The 14,156-nt window shown below is 39.0% G+C and overlaps 1 protein-coding gene across 3 annotated transcripts in view; it reads right to left on the reverse strand.

Annotated features, from left to right (window-relative positions):
- The window catches only part of LOC129768388 (mucin-5AC-like), a 124,027-nt gene that overhangs the window by 15,402 nt on the left and 94,469 nt on the right, over window positions 1–14,156 (reverse strand). For 2 of the 3 annotated variants that reach the window (XM_055770005.1, XM_055770004.1), the window contains one exon: window positions 6,879–12,541. In XM_055770005.1, coding sequence (XP_055625980.1) covers window positions 10,572–12,541 — 1,970 coding nt within the window. In that variant the 3' untranslated portion in view covers window positions 6,879–10,571. Of the gene's footprint in view, window positions 1–6,878; window positions 12,542–14,156 lie in introns of those variants that run through there. The other variant, XR_008741668.1, reaches the window with a different exon arrangement.

Genomic DNA, 14,156 nt, shown 5'->3' on the forward strand with positions numbered 1-14,156 from the left:
ATGGTTGTCGCTTTTTGGCTTTTTGGTCCAATTCGATTAATTTAAACTCTGATAGGCAAAATAAAGTGCCCACCTCATAATTATTGGAAACCTTTCATTTATTTGGTTCAAATACTTTTCTAGTTTCAAATACTGGAAAAAGTGAGACAGAGAATCTATTTGTATTGAAAAAAAAAACAATGACAAAAAAGTTTCTTATTCGAAAAATCGATATGTTTCCGATAAGTTTCCTCCAGGAGACCTCTCGGTTGTTTATATTTTAATATTTTGACATATTTTAATGTAATTGGCTCAACCTGGTGCATTTGATTCAGTTGAAAAAATTGAGAAAGCAGTGATTTCGAAAGCAATTCCTTGTGTATCCGACAATTGGTGGTTCGTGATGTACAAAATGGCGAATCGCACCGGACTATCGCTAGGAAGTATAGTATTAGCAAGGCAGCGGTTTGGAAGAATTATTCTGGAACCTAAAAACGTTTGGAAGTTTGGCAGAGGCAGAAAGCGTAAATTGGATGCGAGAACGGACACCAAGACCATGCGTGAAGTTAAGAACGATCCAAAAGTAACTGTCCGCGAGATCCAGGAAACCCATTTGTTTCGTCGAACTGTTCGTCGCCGTTTCATAGCATGAGGTGGGAAACGCCCACTTGTCAGCAAGGCAAACAAAGCAAAATGGATTGAGTTTGCCAAGAAACATACTGAAAAACGGTTTTCTGGGTGGACGAATTGAAATTCGAGCAGTTTATCCGAAAGCGGTGGATTCGATAGTTTATCTGAAAGCGGTGGCGCAGATCGAATGATTCTCCATCATAAAATTGATGGAGGAGGAAATGCGATAGTCTGGGGGTGTTTTTGGTTGGGTGGAGGGGGAGCCCTCATGAAAATCGACGGGATAAGGACGGCAGATTACTATACGGCGGCAAATTTGGAGGTTTCGTTGATCCAGCCAGGTCTTGAAGAGTTCGTATTGCAGCAGGACAACGACTCGAAGCATACTGTAAGGAAGATCAAGTCTTTCTTCACTGGAATCGTTGGGATGGCCTCTATAAAGCCCAGACCTCAACCTTATCGAGAATTTGTGGGCGATTTGTGGATGATAAAACTAGTATTACCAATAGAAACAACTATTTTAAAGAGCGGCCAACACGATCGTGTTTGTTCATCAGTTTGTGTATATCTTCACTTACTTCCTAACATCCATGTTATTGAATCATTCAAGCCATTATACAATAAAACGATACGTATATTTTGTAGCTTCCCGAGGACTGGTAGCCCGATGTACCTTCTCCAACATGGAGATCAACTCACAGTCAGATGGTGAACCAAATTGATCATGTTCTCATTGACGGACTATTTTTCTTAGACAACATAAACGTACGCATCTACCGAGGAGCATGTATCGACACGGACCACTACTTAGTAGTGATATACATGCGCTGAAAACTGAGTATCAGATATGTCAGAGGCGAACCCATGGCTCAATATAAAGCAGCTACGGAACCCCCAAGCGGTCGAGAAATACATGGTGTGACTTAAAGCCACCCTACCTCCAAGTCAGATGCAACTCCTCTCGAGGATGGCTGGGACAGGATCAACACAGCCGTCAGGGAACCTGCAACGGCGACACTAGACAACGACCGGCAGAAACGTTGCAGTGGTAGCTGAGAAAAATCGTCACTTAGTGATCTATCCGAGCTCTAGGACGAGCGAGAAACTGGCCAGCATAGACAGGTACGAAACGCCATGACCTCTCAGACGGGCGAAGTGCCAACTGGAAGACCGTGATCGTGTGAAAATAGAGAAGTTGTCCATGCTATTGATACGCGGAAGTTCTTCGAGAAGGTTAATCAATCCCGCAGGGACGATGAGTCACAACAGTAGAAAGCTGACATGTTGACAGATGGAAATAGCATTTCGAATGGCTATGCAGCAATATGGTGTTCCAGAAACGGATGACCGGGTGACAGCCCATGACCTCCACGAGATCCAGCGATAGATCAGAAGCCGCTGGTGCGGACGGACTGCCTGGTCTCTACAAATACGGTAGAGGGACACTTGTGTCGCCTATAGAATACGCTTCTAGATCCAACGTTTATTAGTGTTAACTCGTAGGTTTGTGGATTCATACCAGGTGGACTTCATATGATTTTGTATTGCCACGGATCAATTCTTCGATTCCGACAGATTCTGCAAAACTGTTTTGAGTACAACGTGTCCACTTTTCATCGAGTTCTGACAGTTGATCTCAGTAGCAGTATGATACAGTTAATCGAGAACAGCTATGGAAGACCATGGAAGACGAGGACAACTATTCAGATAAACTAATTTTACCGATCTACGTTACCATGAATCTTGTGATGTGTTACGTAATGGACTGTTTGTTGTTCAACACCGCTGTGGTGGGTGTGTTATGGAGAGCGACCATCGATACGGAAGGCATGCTTTTCTCATGGATGTTTTATCTTTTAGGCTTCGCTGATGACCTCGGAAGTCTCTGAGGCCGAACCGAGTGCGACTACACTGTTCACCGAGGACCCGAACGCACTTGGGGGTTTTCGTATGGAATGTGATAGTAATGTGAAGATAGTATGTAAATATTTGTGGGAGTACAGACGGAGAATGGCCAAGGCGAGGATCATGAACTACATGCGCTGTTTTAAGAACACCTCTTTACACTTCTAGTCAAAGTCAGTGAGCCGGACGCAATCGAAAGAAGTCGAATGACCTTTTTTCTTAGTAATCCTTTCGGCACTATACAGCAATTCCAAATGAAATCGTCCTAAAAATGCAGATTTCAAAAACTTGTATTTTTGAATCCAATGAAAGTGTGTATTCCGTTTGGGTTGGAGGAAATATGAGTTTTTCACAGCAATTGGGAATTTGCTGACTCAAGCGTAACTTCTGAATAGGGCGTATCGAGTTTAGTAAGAGAAATCTTTGATAATTTATATCTCAAAAACTAAGAATCGTACCGAAATAGTGTCTTAGAAAGAGTTATAGAGTATTGATGGTTGAATATGAAAAAAATGTACACTGAGAAAAAAAATAATACTCTTTTTTCATTTACAAAATAAAAATTCAATTTGCAACATCCAAAATACATATTTTTTAATTTTTTTTTAATTTTTTCATACAAAATAGAAGTCATGCAGAAAATTTAAAAAATGGGCCCAAGATGGTAAAACTATTTTTGACGAACTTTGTGGAACATCGAATTTTTAGGAATTTTCGAAACTTCGAATTTTTGTATGTAAACAATCATTTTTAGCCACAAATTATGAATCCTGATGTGATTTAAAACAAAAAATCAATCTCCTTCTAAATGTAGCCATTCTCGAAATATTTAAAAAAATATTTCTAATTCATTGTCTTTTTTATAGTAAATAATCCCTTTTAATATGTTTGTCGTGTTATACCGTCATGTTCATGAAATTTTATGAATTTGGTTATAATTTCCAACAACTTTTCGAAATACATCATCATGGTTCATTTTTTGACTCAAGCGTAACTTTTGAAAAGGACGTATCGATTTGAGTAAGAGAAATCTTTGATAATTTATATCTCAAAAAATATGAGTCGTACCGAAATAGTGTGTTAGAAAGAGTTATATAGTATTGTTGGCTTAATTTGAAAAAAAATATACACTGAGAAGAAAAATTAGTACTCTTTTTTTATTTACAAAATAAAATTTTCATTTGCGATATCAAAAAATATGTATTTTTTTATATTTTTTTCAATTTTTTCATATAAAATAGAAGTCATGTAGAAAATTAAAAAAATGGGCCCAAGATGGTAAAACTATTTTTGACAAACTTTGTGGAACATCGAATTTTTAGGAATTTTCGAAACTTCGAGTTTTTGTATGTTAGCAGTCATTTTTAATCACAAATTATGAATCATGATGGTATTTAAAACAAAAAAAGGTTATTATCAATCTTCTTCTAAATGTAGCCATTCTCGAGATATTTATAAATATACTAGCTAACTCGGCAAACTTCGTCCCGCCCATTTACTTGATTAATTCTCAAGTAATGCAGAAATTTGTGTTTTATTTGTATGGCAGCCACCCCTAAGAGAGGGGGAGGGGTATCTAACCACCATAGAAACATTCATTGCACCCTAAAGTTTCTATATGCCTAATTTGGTTTAATTTGCTTGATTAATTCTCGGGTAATGCAAAAATTTGTGTTTCATTTGTACGGCTGCCGCCTCTAAGAGAGGGGGAAGGAGTATCTTAACACCATAGAAACATTTATTGCATCCTAAAACCTCCACATGCCAAATTTGGTTTCATTTGCTTGATTAATTCTCGAGTAATGCAGAAATTTGTGTTTCATTTGTATGGCAGCCCCCCCTTTGAGTGGGGGAAGGACTGTCTAACCATCATAGAAACATTTATTGCACCCTAAAACTTTCACATGCCAACTTTGGTTTCGTTTGATTGATTAATTTCCGAGTAATGCAAAAAATTGTGTTTCATTTGTATGGCAGCCCCCTCTAAGAGAGGGGGAAGGAGTATCTTATCACCATAGAAACATTTATTGCACCCTAAAACTTCCACATGCCAACTTTGGTTTCGTTTGCTTGGTTAATTTCCGAGTAATGCAGAAATTTGTGTTTCATTTGTTGAGAGGGGGAGGGGTCTCAAAATATCACGAAAACCTTCCCCGGCCCCAAAAACCCCTACATACCAATTTTCATGTCGATCGGTTCAGTAGTTTCCGAGTCTATAAGAATCAGACAGACAGACAGACACAACTCCATTTTTATATATATAGATAATAATAATAATATAGATAGATTTGTAATTTATTGTCTTTTTAATAGTAAATAGACCCTTTAAATATGTTTGTCGTGTTATACCATCATGTTCATGAGACTTTATGAATTCGCTTATAATTTCCAACAACTTTTCCAAATACATCGTTATGGTAAAGACATATGTTTAGGATTTACGTTATGAAATATTCGAAGACATGTGGGTTAATACAGAACGTAGCGAGACTAAAAAATTCTTTTTTAACTTAATACAAAAAAAACTTTTAAAAAATTGTTGGAAATTATAAGAAAATTCATAAAATTTCATGAACATGACGGTATAACACGACAAACATATTAAAAGAGATTATTTACTATAAAAAGATTAGAAATTAGAAATATTTTTTTAAATATCTCGAGAATGGTTGCATTTAGAAGGAGCTTGATAATAACTTTTTTTTTGTTTTAAATCACATCAGAATTCATAATTTGTGGCTAAAAATGATTGTTAACATACAAAAATTCGAAGTTTCGAAAATTCCTCAAAATTCGATGTTCCACAATTTTCGTCAAAAATAGTTTTACCATCTTGGGCCCATTTTTTAAATTTTCTACATGACTTCTATTTTATATGAAAAAATTGAAAAAAATATAAAAAATACATATTTTTTTATATCGCAAATTAAAATTTTTTTTTCAAATAAAAAAAGAGTACTAATTTTTCTTCTCAGTGTATTTTTTTTTCAAATTAAGCCAGCAATACTCTATAACTCTTTCTAAGACACTATTTCGGTACGACTCATATTTTTTGAGATATAAATTATCAAAAATTTCTCTTACTCAAATCGATACGCCCTTTTCAAAAGTTACGCTTGAGTCAAAAAATGAACCATGATGATGTATTTGGAAAAGTTTTTGGAAATTGTAAGAAAATTCATAAAATTTCATGACGGTATAACACGACAAACATATTAAAAGGGATTATTTACTATAAAAAAGACAATAAATTAGAAATATTTTTTTAAATATTTCGAGAATGGCCAATTTTGAAAGAGAATGATAATAACCTTTTTTGTTTTAAATCACATCAGGATTTTTAATTTGTGGCTAAAAAGGATTGCTAGCATACAAAAATTCGATGTTTCGAAAATTCCTAAAAATTCGATGTTCCACAAAGTTCGTCAAAAATAGTTTTACCATCTTGGGCCCATTTTTAAAATTTTCTGCATGATTTCTATTTTGTATGAAAAAATTTAAAAAAAAAATTAAAAAATATATATTTTAGATATTGCAAATTGAATTTTTATTTTGTAAATAAAAAAAAGAGTACTAATTTTTTTTCTCAGTGTACATTTTTTTCATTGATGGTTAAATATCAATACTCTATAACTCTTTCTAAGACACTATTTCGGCACGACTCATAGTTTTTGAGATATAAATTATCAAAGATTTCTCTTACTCAAATCGATACGCTCTTTTCAGAAGTTACGCTTAAGTCAAAAAAATCCCAATTGCTGTGGAAAACTCATATTTCCTCTAACCCAAACGGAATACACACTTTCATTCGAATCAAAAATACTCATGTTTTGTCATTTTTCGATTTCATTTGGAATTGCTCAAATGCATGAAACGTCTAGATCTGGTGTCATCTCGAAAAAAAATTTTTGACCGAAAATCGACCTTCTGGGACTTGAGAGGCAATGAAGGTATGAAAAAAAAATAATTATCGAATTTATAAAACCGACCATGTACATTTTGTTTTTTGGTACAAACAAATGACTTGTGCAAAATTTCAGCTCAATCGAACATGATTTAGGGGTGCTTCAAAGCACTCAAAGTTTTGATTTTTTCATCCTCGAAAATATCCCAAGGGGAGTAAAGTAAATTTAGAAAATAGATATTGTGTTTTCTATGCCAAATTACTCAAAAAAGCATAAAACGTCGAGATCTGGTGATACCATGAAAAAAAATTTTGGTCGACCTTTTGGAACTTTTTTGGGACTGAGAGGCCAGTTTGGAAGATTTTCGAGGATCAAACAATGAAAAATTCGAGCGCTTTGAGGTACCTCTAAATCATGTCTGATCGAGCTGAAACTTTGCACAGATTTTTTTTTGCCCAATTGCCAAAATGTACTCGGTCGGTTTTCAAAATTCGATGATAAATTTTTTTCCATACATCCATTGACACCCTAATGGACGTGCATCATTACAAGTGCGAGAACAGGAATTGAATCCCCTCGTTATTTGTATGATTGGCACTGATGCGTTTAAACATTTAAATTTTGTGAAAACACGGTTATAAATATCATACCCATCACGCGCACTCTGTTCCAGTAGACATCACATAGGTTGAACAGTTGTACTTTGACAGGGACTTTTTCCACCAGGGAAGTCGTGACAAGTGCTTTTTCTCCTCGGAAAATTCGAACAATATCGGCTAGGATCCAACCCGAACCATCTAGAGTATGAAGCTGTCACGCGAACCACATGTCGTGATTATCCTTGATTAACAACAAGTGTTCAAAGAATAATTTTGTTGCAAGGCTTTCAAACGTTGAAAATTGCGCGTATATATTCCAGCGAGGCTGAATTTTGCTTACAAAATGTCTTCAAATGACTTCGTTGATTTCGCGAGTGTACTCATCGTGGGGGAAGGCGCGAGTACCTCGCGAGGGGGTGGGTTGAACAGCCATCAATTTCCAATATCGCAATTTTTCAAACTAAATTGAGTGGTTGGACGAACACATAACGGGCGCTTGGCTGCCGAATTTGTCCAATGAGTTTGTATTTTCATCGTCTTCTACTAATATTACCCTTCCTACCTCCCCCACCTCGAGTGGTTCCGTTATAAGAGATGCTACTGCTGTTGTCCGCACTGCAGGAATATGAGAATCAAGGGTCGCTAATAATATCGCGTCGAAAAATCGCGGGAGCAAGTCTAGAGCTTTCATTACTCTTCGCGCAGATGGCAGCTGGCGGAGAGTGTTGCAAGTTACTTTTTGCGCACGTCGGAGAAACGTGAAAATTGCCGTCGAGTCGCCGAGTTCTCAATGGTGGCTGGCTTTCTCTGTGTACCTAGTACTGGAAGATCCATCGCTTTTTGTCGAGTGTCGACATGCAGAATAGAGAGACAGTAGGGCAATGAGTCATCATTTAAAAGTAATTTATTTTCATCGCCGAAATTACTTTTTATCATTTGTTTTCGTTCGGGAATTGGATGGAGAAGGCATCATTTCCTTCCGGTGCCGTTTGATTGGAAAGTTGCGCTAATGCGTTCTTTTCATATTTTTTTCTGCGTGAGGATGACTTTTATTTGGAAAGAATGGCGTCCGATCGATACGCAGTCAGAGGAGAGGACGACGCGGAATGGGGGACACGAAAGTTGTGGAAATAGTGGATGTGTTGGAGGATTTGAGCAGATGTTATGAATCAAGTTGTTGATGCTTTGAGGGTAAATGATTAATGATAAAAGTATGATTCATATTTGTTAAATACTGCATCATATAACATCGATACTTCATCTTCAAATTTGTAGCCTATTTTCGATTCATTTGATATACTAGGTTGGTTGGAAAGTATGGGGAGTGGAAAAGATAAAAAATCCTATTTATGACTCGAAAATACTTTTTTCATTAGCGATTTTCCAATTTACGTACTCCATCCTAGAGAGAACAAAGGAAAGTGAGTTGCATAGGGTGAATGTTGGAAGAGCTTGTACTTTCGACCCATATCACCATTTCAGTATCGGTATCTAAAATATCGATATTTTCAAGCCGATAGATCAATATTTTTTATCGATACTTTAAAATTGATATTTGTCTTATCGACACTTCCATTGCAATATCGTTGACTAAGAATTTTGGGGTTGTCTTTGAAGAAACAACAACGTCTCCAGGTTGTCTGGATCAAACTGGCTGCGGTTGTTGAGGGTCCATGTATCCTCTAACCAATCATGCAAATTCATAAAGGAACTCGGACCAGAAAAATAGCGCGTGAGGAAAAGTTCTCTTGAATTGGAAGATCGAGTGAAAACCAATACAGGCTCAACACAGCTAGAAGGGCCAAGTAAACGTTCCTGATTTTCTGATTTTCTAAAAACTATGTTACATTAGGTTAAGCATTTTATAAGCTACATTCCACATTTATCAGATTTGGAAAATTAAGCGTACAATAGGAATAACGGATCGAAATTGTTTTGAATGATCAATTAAAACTTCTTATAGCTGTCATCGAAAAGGTAAAAAAATGCAAAGCGATTCGATATGTATGGAGAAAATGTATTGACAGAACGCCAGAACGGAAATTAATGCGTGAACTTTTGTTTACATTTTTAATGCATTACGTTTTGCAAAGCTGATTAAAGTGCGATTCACATAGCACGTTACGGAGAAGAACGTCTACGTTCCGTCAACGTCTCCACCAGTTCACACATGCAGTCAATGCTTCCACCAGCACCGTCACACCAAATGCCAAACGAATGATTTATTTAATTTTATTCATGGTGTCGCCACCTACAACAATTTTAAATTGCAATGCCCTCTTTCAAATTAGCATGCCTAGAATCAGTTCTAAATTTTGAAAAATTCAATGAGAATCATTGAATTCAATTATTTAAATGCTTAAACCCCGTAGTCCGACCCTTATGCAATAATAATAATAAATAGAATATTATTAGTTTGTCGTGTCCTCTCATCTCACCGTCGCCCACCCTCGACAGATAGTCGAACACCAGATGGTATCCCTGGTCATTATGCACAATGCTACAGTGCGTGCGGTAACTCTCGGTTGAGACAACGATACCTCATATCCATATCCCTAACCTGACCCATCCCACAAAAATTATTGCCCCTCTAACCTCGAGTAAACCGCGAGTAATCGGTCGAAACCTACTAAACATATATTTAAGTTGAAATTCTGTAAAAACAAATCATGAATTAGTGGCTCCGCAAAGCTCATGCGATTGAGCCTTACAAATAAATGAATTGAAAAAAAATAAATAGAATAATTCTTTCAACTAGTCGCGAATGATTTTCACTCCGAAATTTGGAGCTAAGAGATATGTTGGCATAAAAAATACAGTAAGTTACTTATAAAGCGATATGCTGAGGCACCACTCAGTGTCGCATTGGAGTCGGTTTTGACCAGTAATTGGACATTTGCGACTGGTGGCGAATTTCAATGTGGGGCCATAATTTGGGCCCCGAACTCAATGTTTACAAAAATGTCCAACTAGAGGTAAAAATGTCTAATTAAACGTGTTGCATCATAGATCTGTTCAATTAGCTTAATGTCGATGTAGATATAAATTACTGTATAACCAAATCAAAACCAAAGCCGAGACACAAAGCCCAGACAAAAACCAAACGAGCCGTCCGTCTCCGTCAATTATTCTTTTCTACAAACCCTGCCGGTCGTTTTCGTTGAACGTATGCTGACGGGTCGTTACGTTGCTGGTGTATGTGAATGTTTTCATGAGAATTTCATGGTAGAATCATTGACGTATCGTGACGTGACGGGACGTGAACGTGACGTGTATGTTGTATGTGAATCGCACTTAAATCCGAGTAAGGTAAGTGTGTCAACTGATACGAATCGTCGAATATCGACTTGCTGAGAAATTATATTATAGAAAACATACGCCACATTCTCAAGCAAATGGATATTCCGATCATTTGTTTGAAATTATAATAGGAAAATAAAAAAATTGAAAGTGATGTAACAACAGAACCAAATCGTCCGACAAGCAAAGAAGGTCAAGAGTACCTAAGAAACAGATGGAACAGGAGAGAACCACGAATTACGCGACTACCTATTTACTCCGTGATCACATCGATATCTTCATCTTCATCGTCATCATCGTCCCCATCATCGATCCCAGCATTATCGAACCCGGAGCTGGTCGTTGTGACCACATCGATCGTCATGCAACTGTTCTCGTCCAGTAGCTGTAGCTGCCGCTGTCGGGCCTCATCCCGATCGATGTCCTTACTGCTGTGATAGATTTTCCTACCACCGACCATGTCATCCTCCCGGTTGCATGCCGACTCCAGATGTTTGTTGAGATAGGACTTCAGAGCGAACGTCTTGTGACAGCGGTGGCATTCGAAGTTCTTATCGGTCGAGTGAGTCTGCATATGGGCCCGCAAGTTCGACCGATCGGCGAAGGCCTTGCCGCAGTGTCCGCAGCCGTACGGTTTTTCACCCGTGTGCGACCGGAGATGACCCTGGAGAAGCCATGGCCGCGAGAACAGCTTGCCGCACACTCCGCAGCTGTGGGACAATTTGTGGGTGAGCAGATGCATCGCCAGGGCAGGCATCGAGACGTACGCTTTGCCACAGGTTTGACACTTCTTGGCCGATTGCGAGTCAAGACTTCGATGAGTTTGTTTGTGGCGCGAGAGGTTGCTCGATGTTGCGTACTGCTTACCACACTCGGGACACTTGTATTTCCCCTTGGACACGGCAACATTCGATGGTGATGCTGATTTGGTCTCTGGTTGTGGTTGCTTTTCGTCTGTGACGGAGTTGTTCAGATCTTTGGGTGAAGTCGAGGAGGACTTCTTGCGATTTTTTGAGCGGCCGTCACTGGAGATGAGGTCATCGTAGGTATAGAGTTCTGCCATTTGGGCTTTGTTTAGAGCCGTGTCTCCAACCAGAGAGGAGGAGTCGTTGTTTGTGACTTTGGTCTTTTTGTTCGGAACCACCATCGCGGCAGATAGTTTTCTGTTCCTTTTGTTGGATTGGTTGGAAGACGATACGAATGAGACGATTGGTCCTTGGGCCGGTGAGGATCCATTGCTTTCGGTGTCGGACGAGTGCTCCGAAGTGGGTGGAGTTAGGGGAGCCGCGGCAGTAATAGTCTTTAGCGGGACTGAAGTGGCAGAAATTTCGTAACACGGTATTATCATAGATATCGGAACCGATCCGGGGGAACAGTGGTAGCTTCCGTCGACAATATTTATGATGTTATTTTGGACAACCGTTGGCTGCTCTGTGGATTGCTGGGTGTGAGAGGCGGCTGAGTTGTGGTTTGAGGGTTGAGTTCCGGACGTGACAAAGTTTACGGTCGGCTCCGAACTTTGAAGAATTGTCACAACGCATGGAGCTGGGAGTGGGGGCAGGCTTTGTGATAAGGACAATAAATCATGGGCCGCTTCCGTTTCTTCGATGCTCCGATCGCGAAATATTGGCGAGGTGATGTCGTACTGGAATGAGGTAACAGGCGATTGACGACCTGTTGTACTATTATTGCCGCCGCTGCCGCTGCTGGTTCTGTCGCTGTTGTTGTTGTTGCTGCTGCTGCTGCTATTACTGGCTGTGGCATACACGGAAGATGAGTTGATACCCGCGGGCACTGGCGGAGGTGATTTATTTCCCTTCTTATCTGGCGAGGGCTGCGTGTAAATTAACATCTGCTGTTCTCTTTTATTTGGATAATTATTATGGTTACGGCCGGATTTTAGCACCGTTGTTGTCGTCGTCGTCGTCGTTGCTATCGGCTGCGGGGAAGCAGTGGCGGCGGTGGCGGCGGCGGGGGTAGCTGTGGCGGCTGCTACTGTTGCTGCTACCGATGCCGAAGGCAATTGGTTGACGACGGAATGGTTTGAGGAAGCACTTACCGATAAATGTCTTGAGGAATTAGCTTTCACGTGGTTAAAGTTGATATTGTTATTGTTGTTTCTGGTGTTGGTGTTATTATTGTTGCTCCTGACACTGTTGGTTGGGATGGAAATGTTTGGAGCGCATTTCATATTTCGGCAATCGCTAAGTTGAATCGAAAATCCTGGAAGAAAGCGAGAGAGTGGAAAAGGTGGGGTTAATTAAATTGAAAGCCGCTGTACCAAGGCCTAATTAGTACTGGTAGGATTTGGCTGGATGATTGGCGTAGCGCGAGGTAAACTGGCTACTAATTTGTTCGATAGTGTTCAATAGATAACTTTAATTAAATAATCAGATTTATAAAGTGCACATTTAAATGAAAATGTCTTTCGGTTGATAGACTTTTTTATCCTCTGACATTTTTACATTTGGTGGTGGCTGCTCGAAATGCGACTCATATGGATAATTATAATACTGTCTATTTCTCAATAAGAGTTTAGGGTCATTTGTGACTCCATCTGACACAGGCTAATTTCCACATTCAGCTTTTCAATGTTTGCTAAAAAGATAAAGTTTGCAATTAATATAATATCTTCAACATCATTATCAAATAATGTTGGATTGGCGAATTTAATACTACTGCTAGTCTAAACTATAAAAAGCTCCTAGAAGCGCGGAAGTGATTTACGTATGATTCCGTTATATCCGTTTCGTTATAAATGGACGATAACTGCGTTAAATATGCTTCTCTTCTTATACTGCACAAAAACAGAAAATCGTACAAAAAAAGATCGCCCAAAATAGTTTTTCCTGTACTCGGAAGCAGACTGGTTTTGAAGCGATTTTTTTTGAGCGAATGTCTCAACTAAGTCCATTTGCAAAATGATGGTGGCGTGTCTCTCGATTTTAACAATCGTGTATTGGAGCCTTATAGAACATCTTTAGAGCCACATGATGCTTTGAGCCTGCCACCTGAATGCTCAAGAATCGATTTGGCGAAATCTCGAGAAATACTTGAAAAATTACACGGTAACGCAAATTGCTTGTATTCAGGGTTGCCAACTATAATTTTCAAAAATCAGGGTGAATGAAAATAGAAATCAGGATAGCTCATATTGGGTTGTCCGGAAAGTTGGTGTCAATTTTTGGGAAAACAAAATCATCATTCAGCCATTCCATGCCAAACCGGTATACTGCCAATGTTTGTATAGGAGACGTAAACGACAAAATGGACAAAATCGACTTTTTTGCTGTTTCGCATTCTACACAATATAATACGTTTGCTCAAAATGCACACAAACATTTTTTGTTCGAAAACATTTGAGCAATTTTGAAAAAACGTTTCCGAAAAATCACTGTTTGTCCGCATAACTGGCGTAGTCCCATATAGCTTCCATACATCGTATGAAAATCAACAATTGTCAGTATTATGTGCTACAAGCTAAATCTACATTTGCTGTACACCGAAATGCTGACGAAACCGCATTGCCTGGTAATGGACGACGAAACTTACGTCAAAGCGGAGTTTCGTCAGCTGCCGGGCATGTTGTTCTTCTCCGCAGAGGACAAATTCAGCGTTCCGGAGGATATTCGCAAGCAGAAACTATCCAAGTTTGCCAAAAAGTACATGGTGTGGCAAGCGATCTGCTCTTGCGGAAAGCGGAGCGCCCCCTTCGTGATGATCGGCACGGTAAACGGGCAAGTTTACCTTAAGGCAAGTTCACCTTAAGGAGTGCCTACAGAAGCGCTTACTACCACTATTGAAGCAGCACGAGGGCCCGACCATCTTCTGGCCGGAT

The sequence above is a fragment of the Toxorhynchites rutilus genome, chromosome 2 (assembly GCF_029784135.1).
Source record: "Toxorhynchites rutilus septentrionalis strain SRP chromosome 2, ASM2978413v1, whole genome shotgun sequence".
Lineage (NCBI taxonomy): Eukaryota > Metazoa > Arthropoda > Insecta > Diptera > Culicidae > Toxorhynchites > Toxorhynchites rutilus.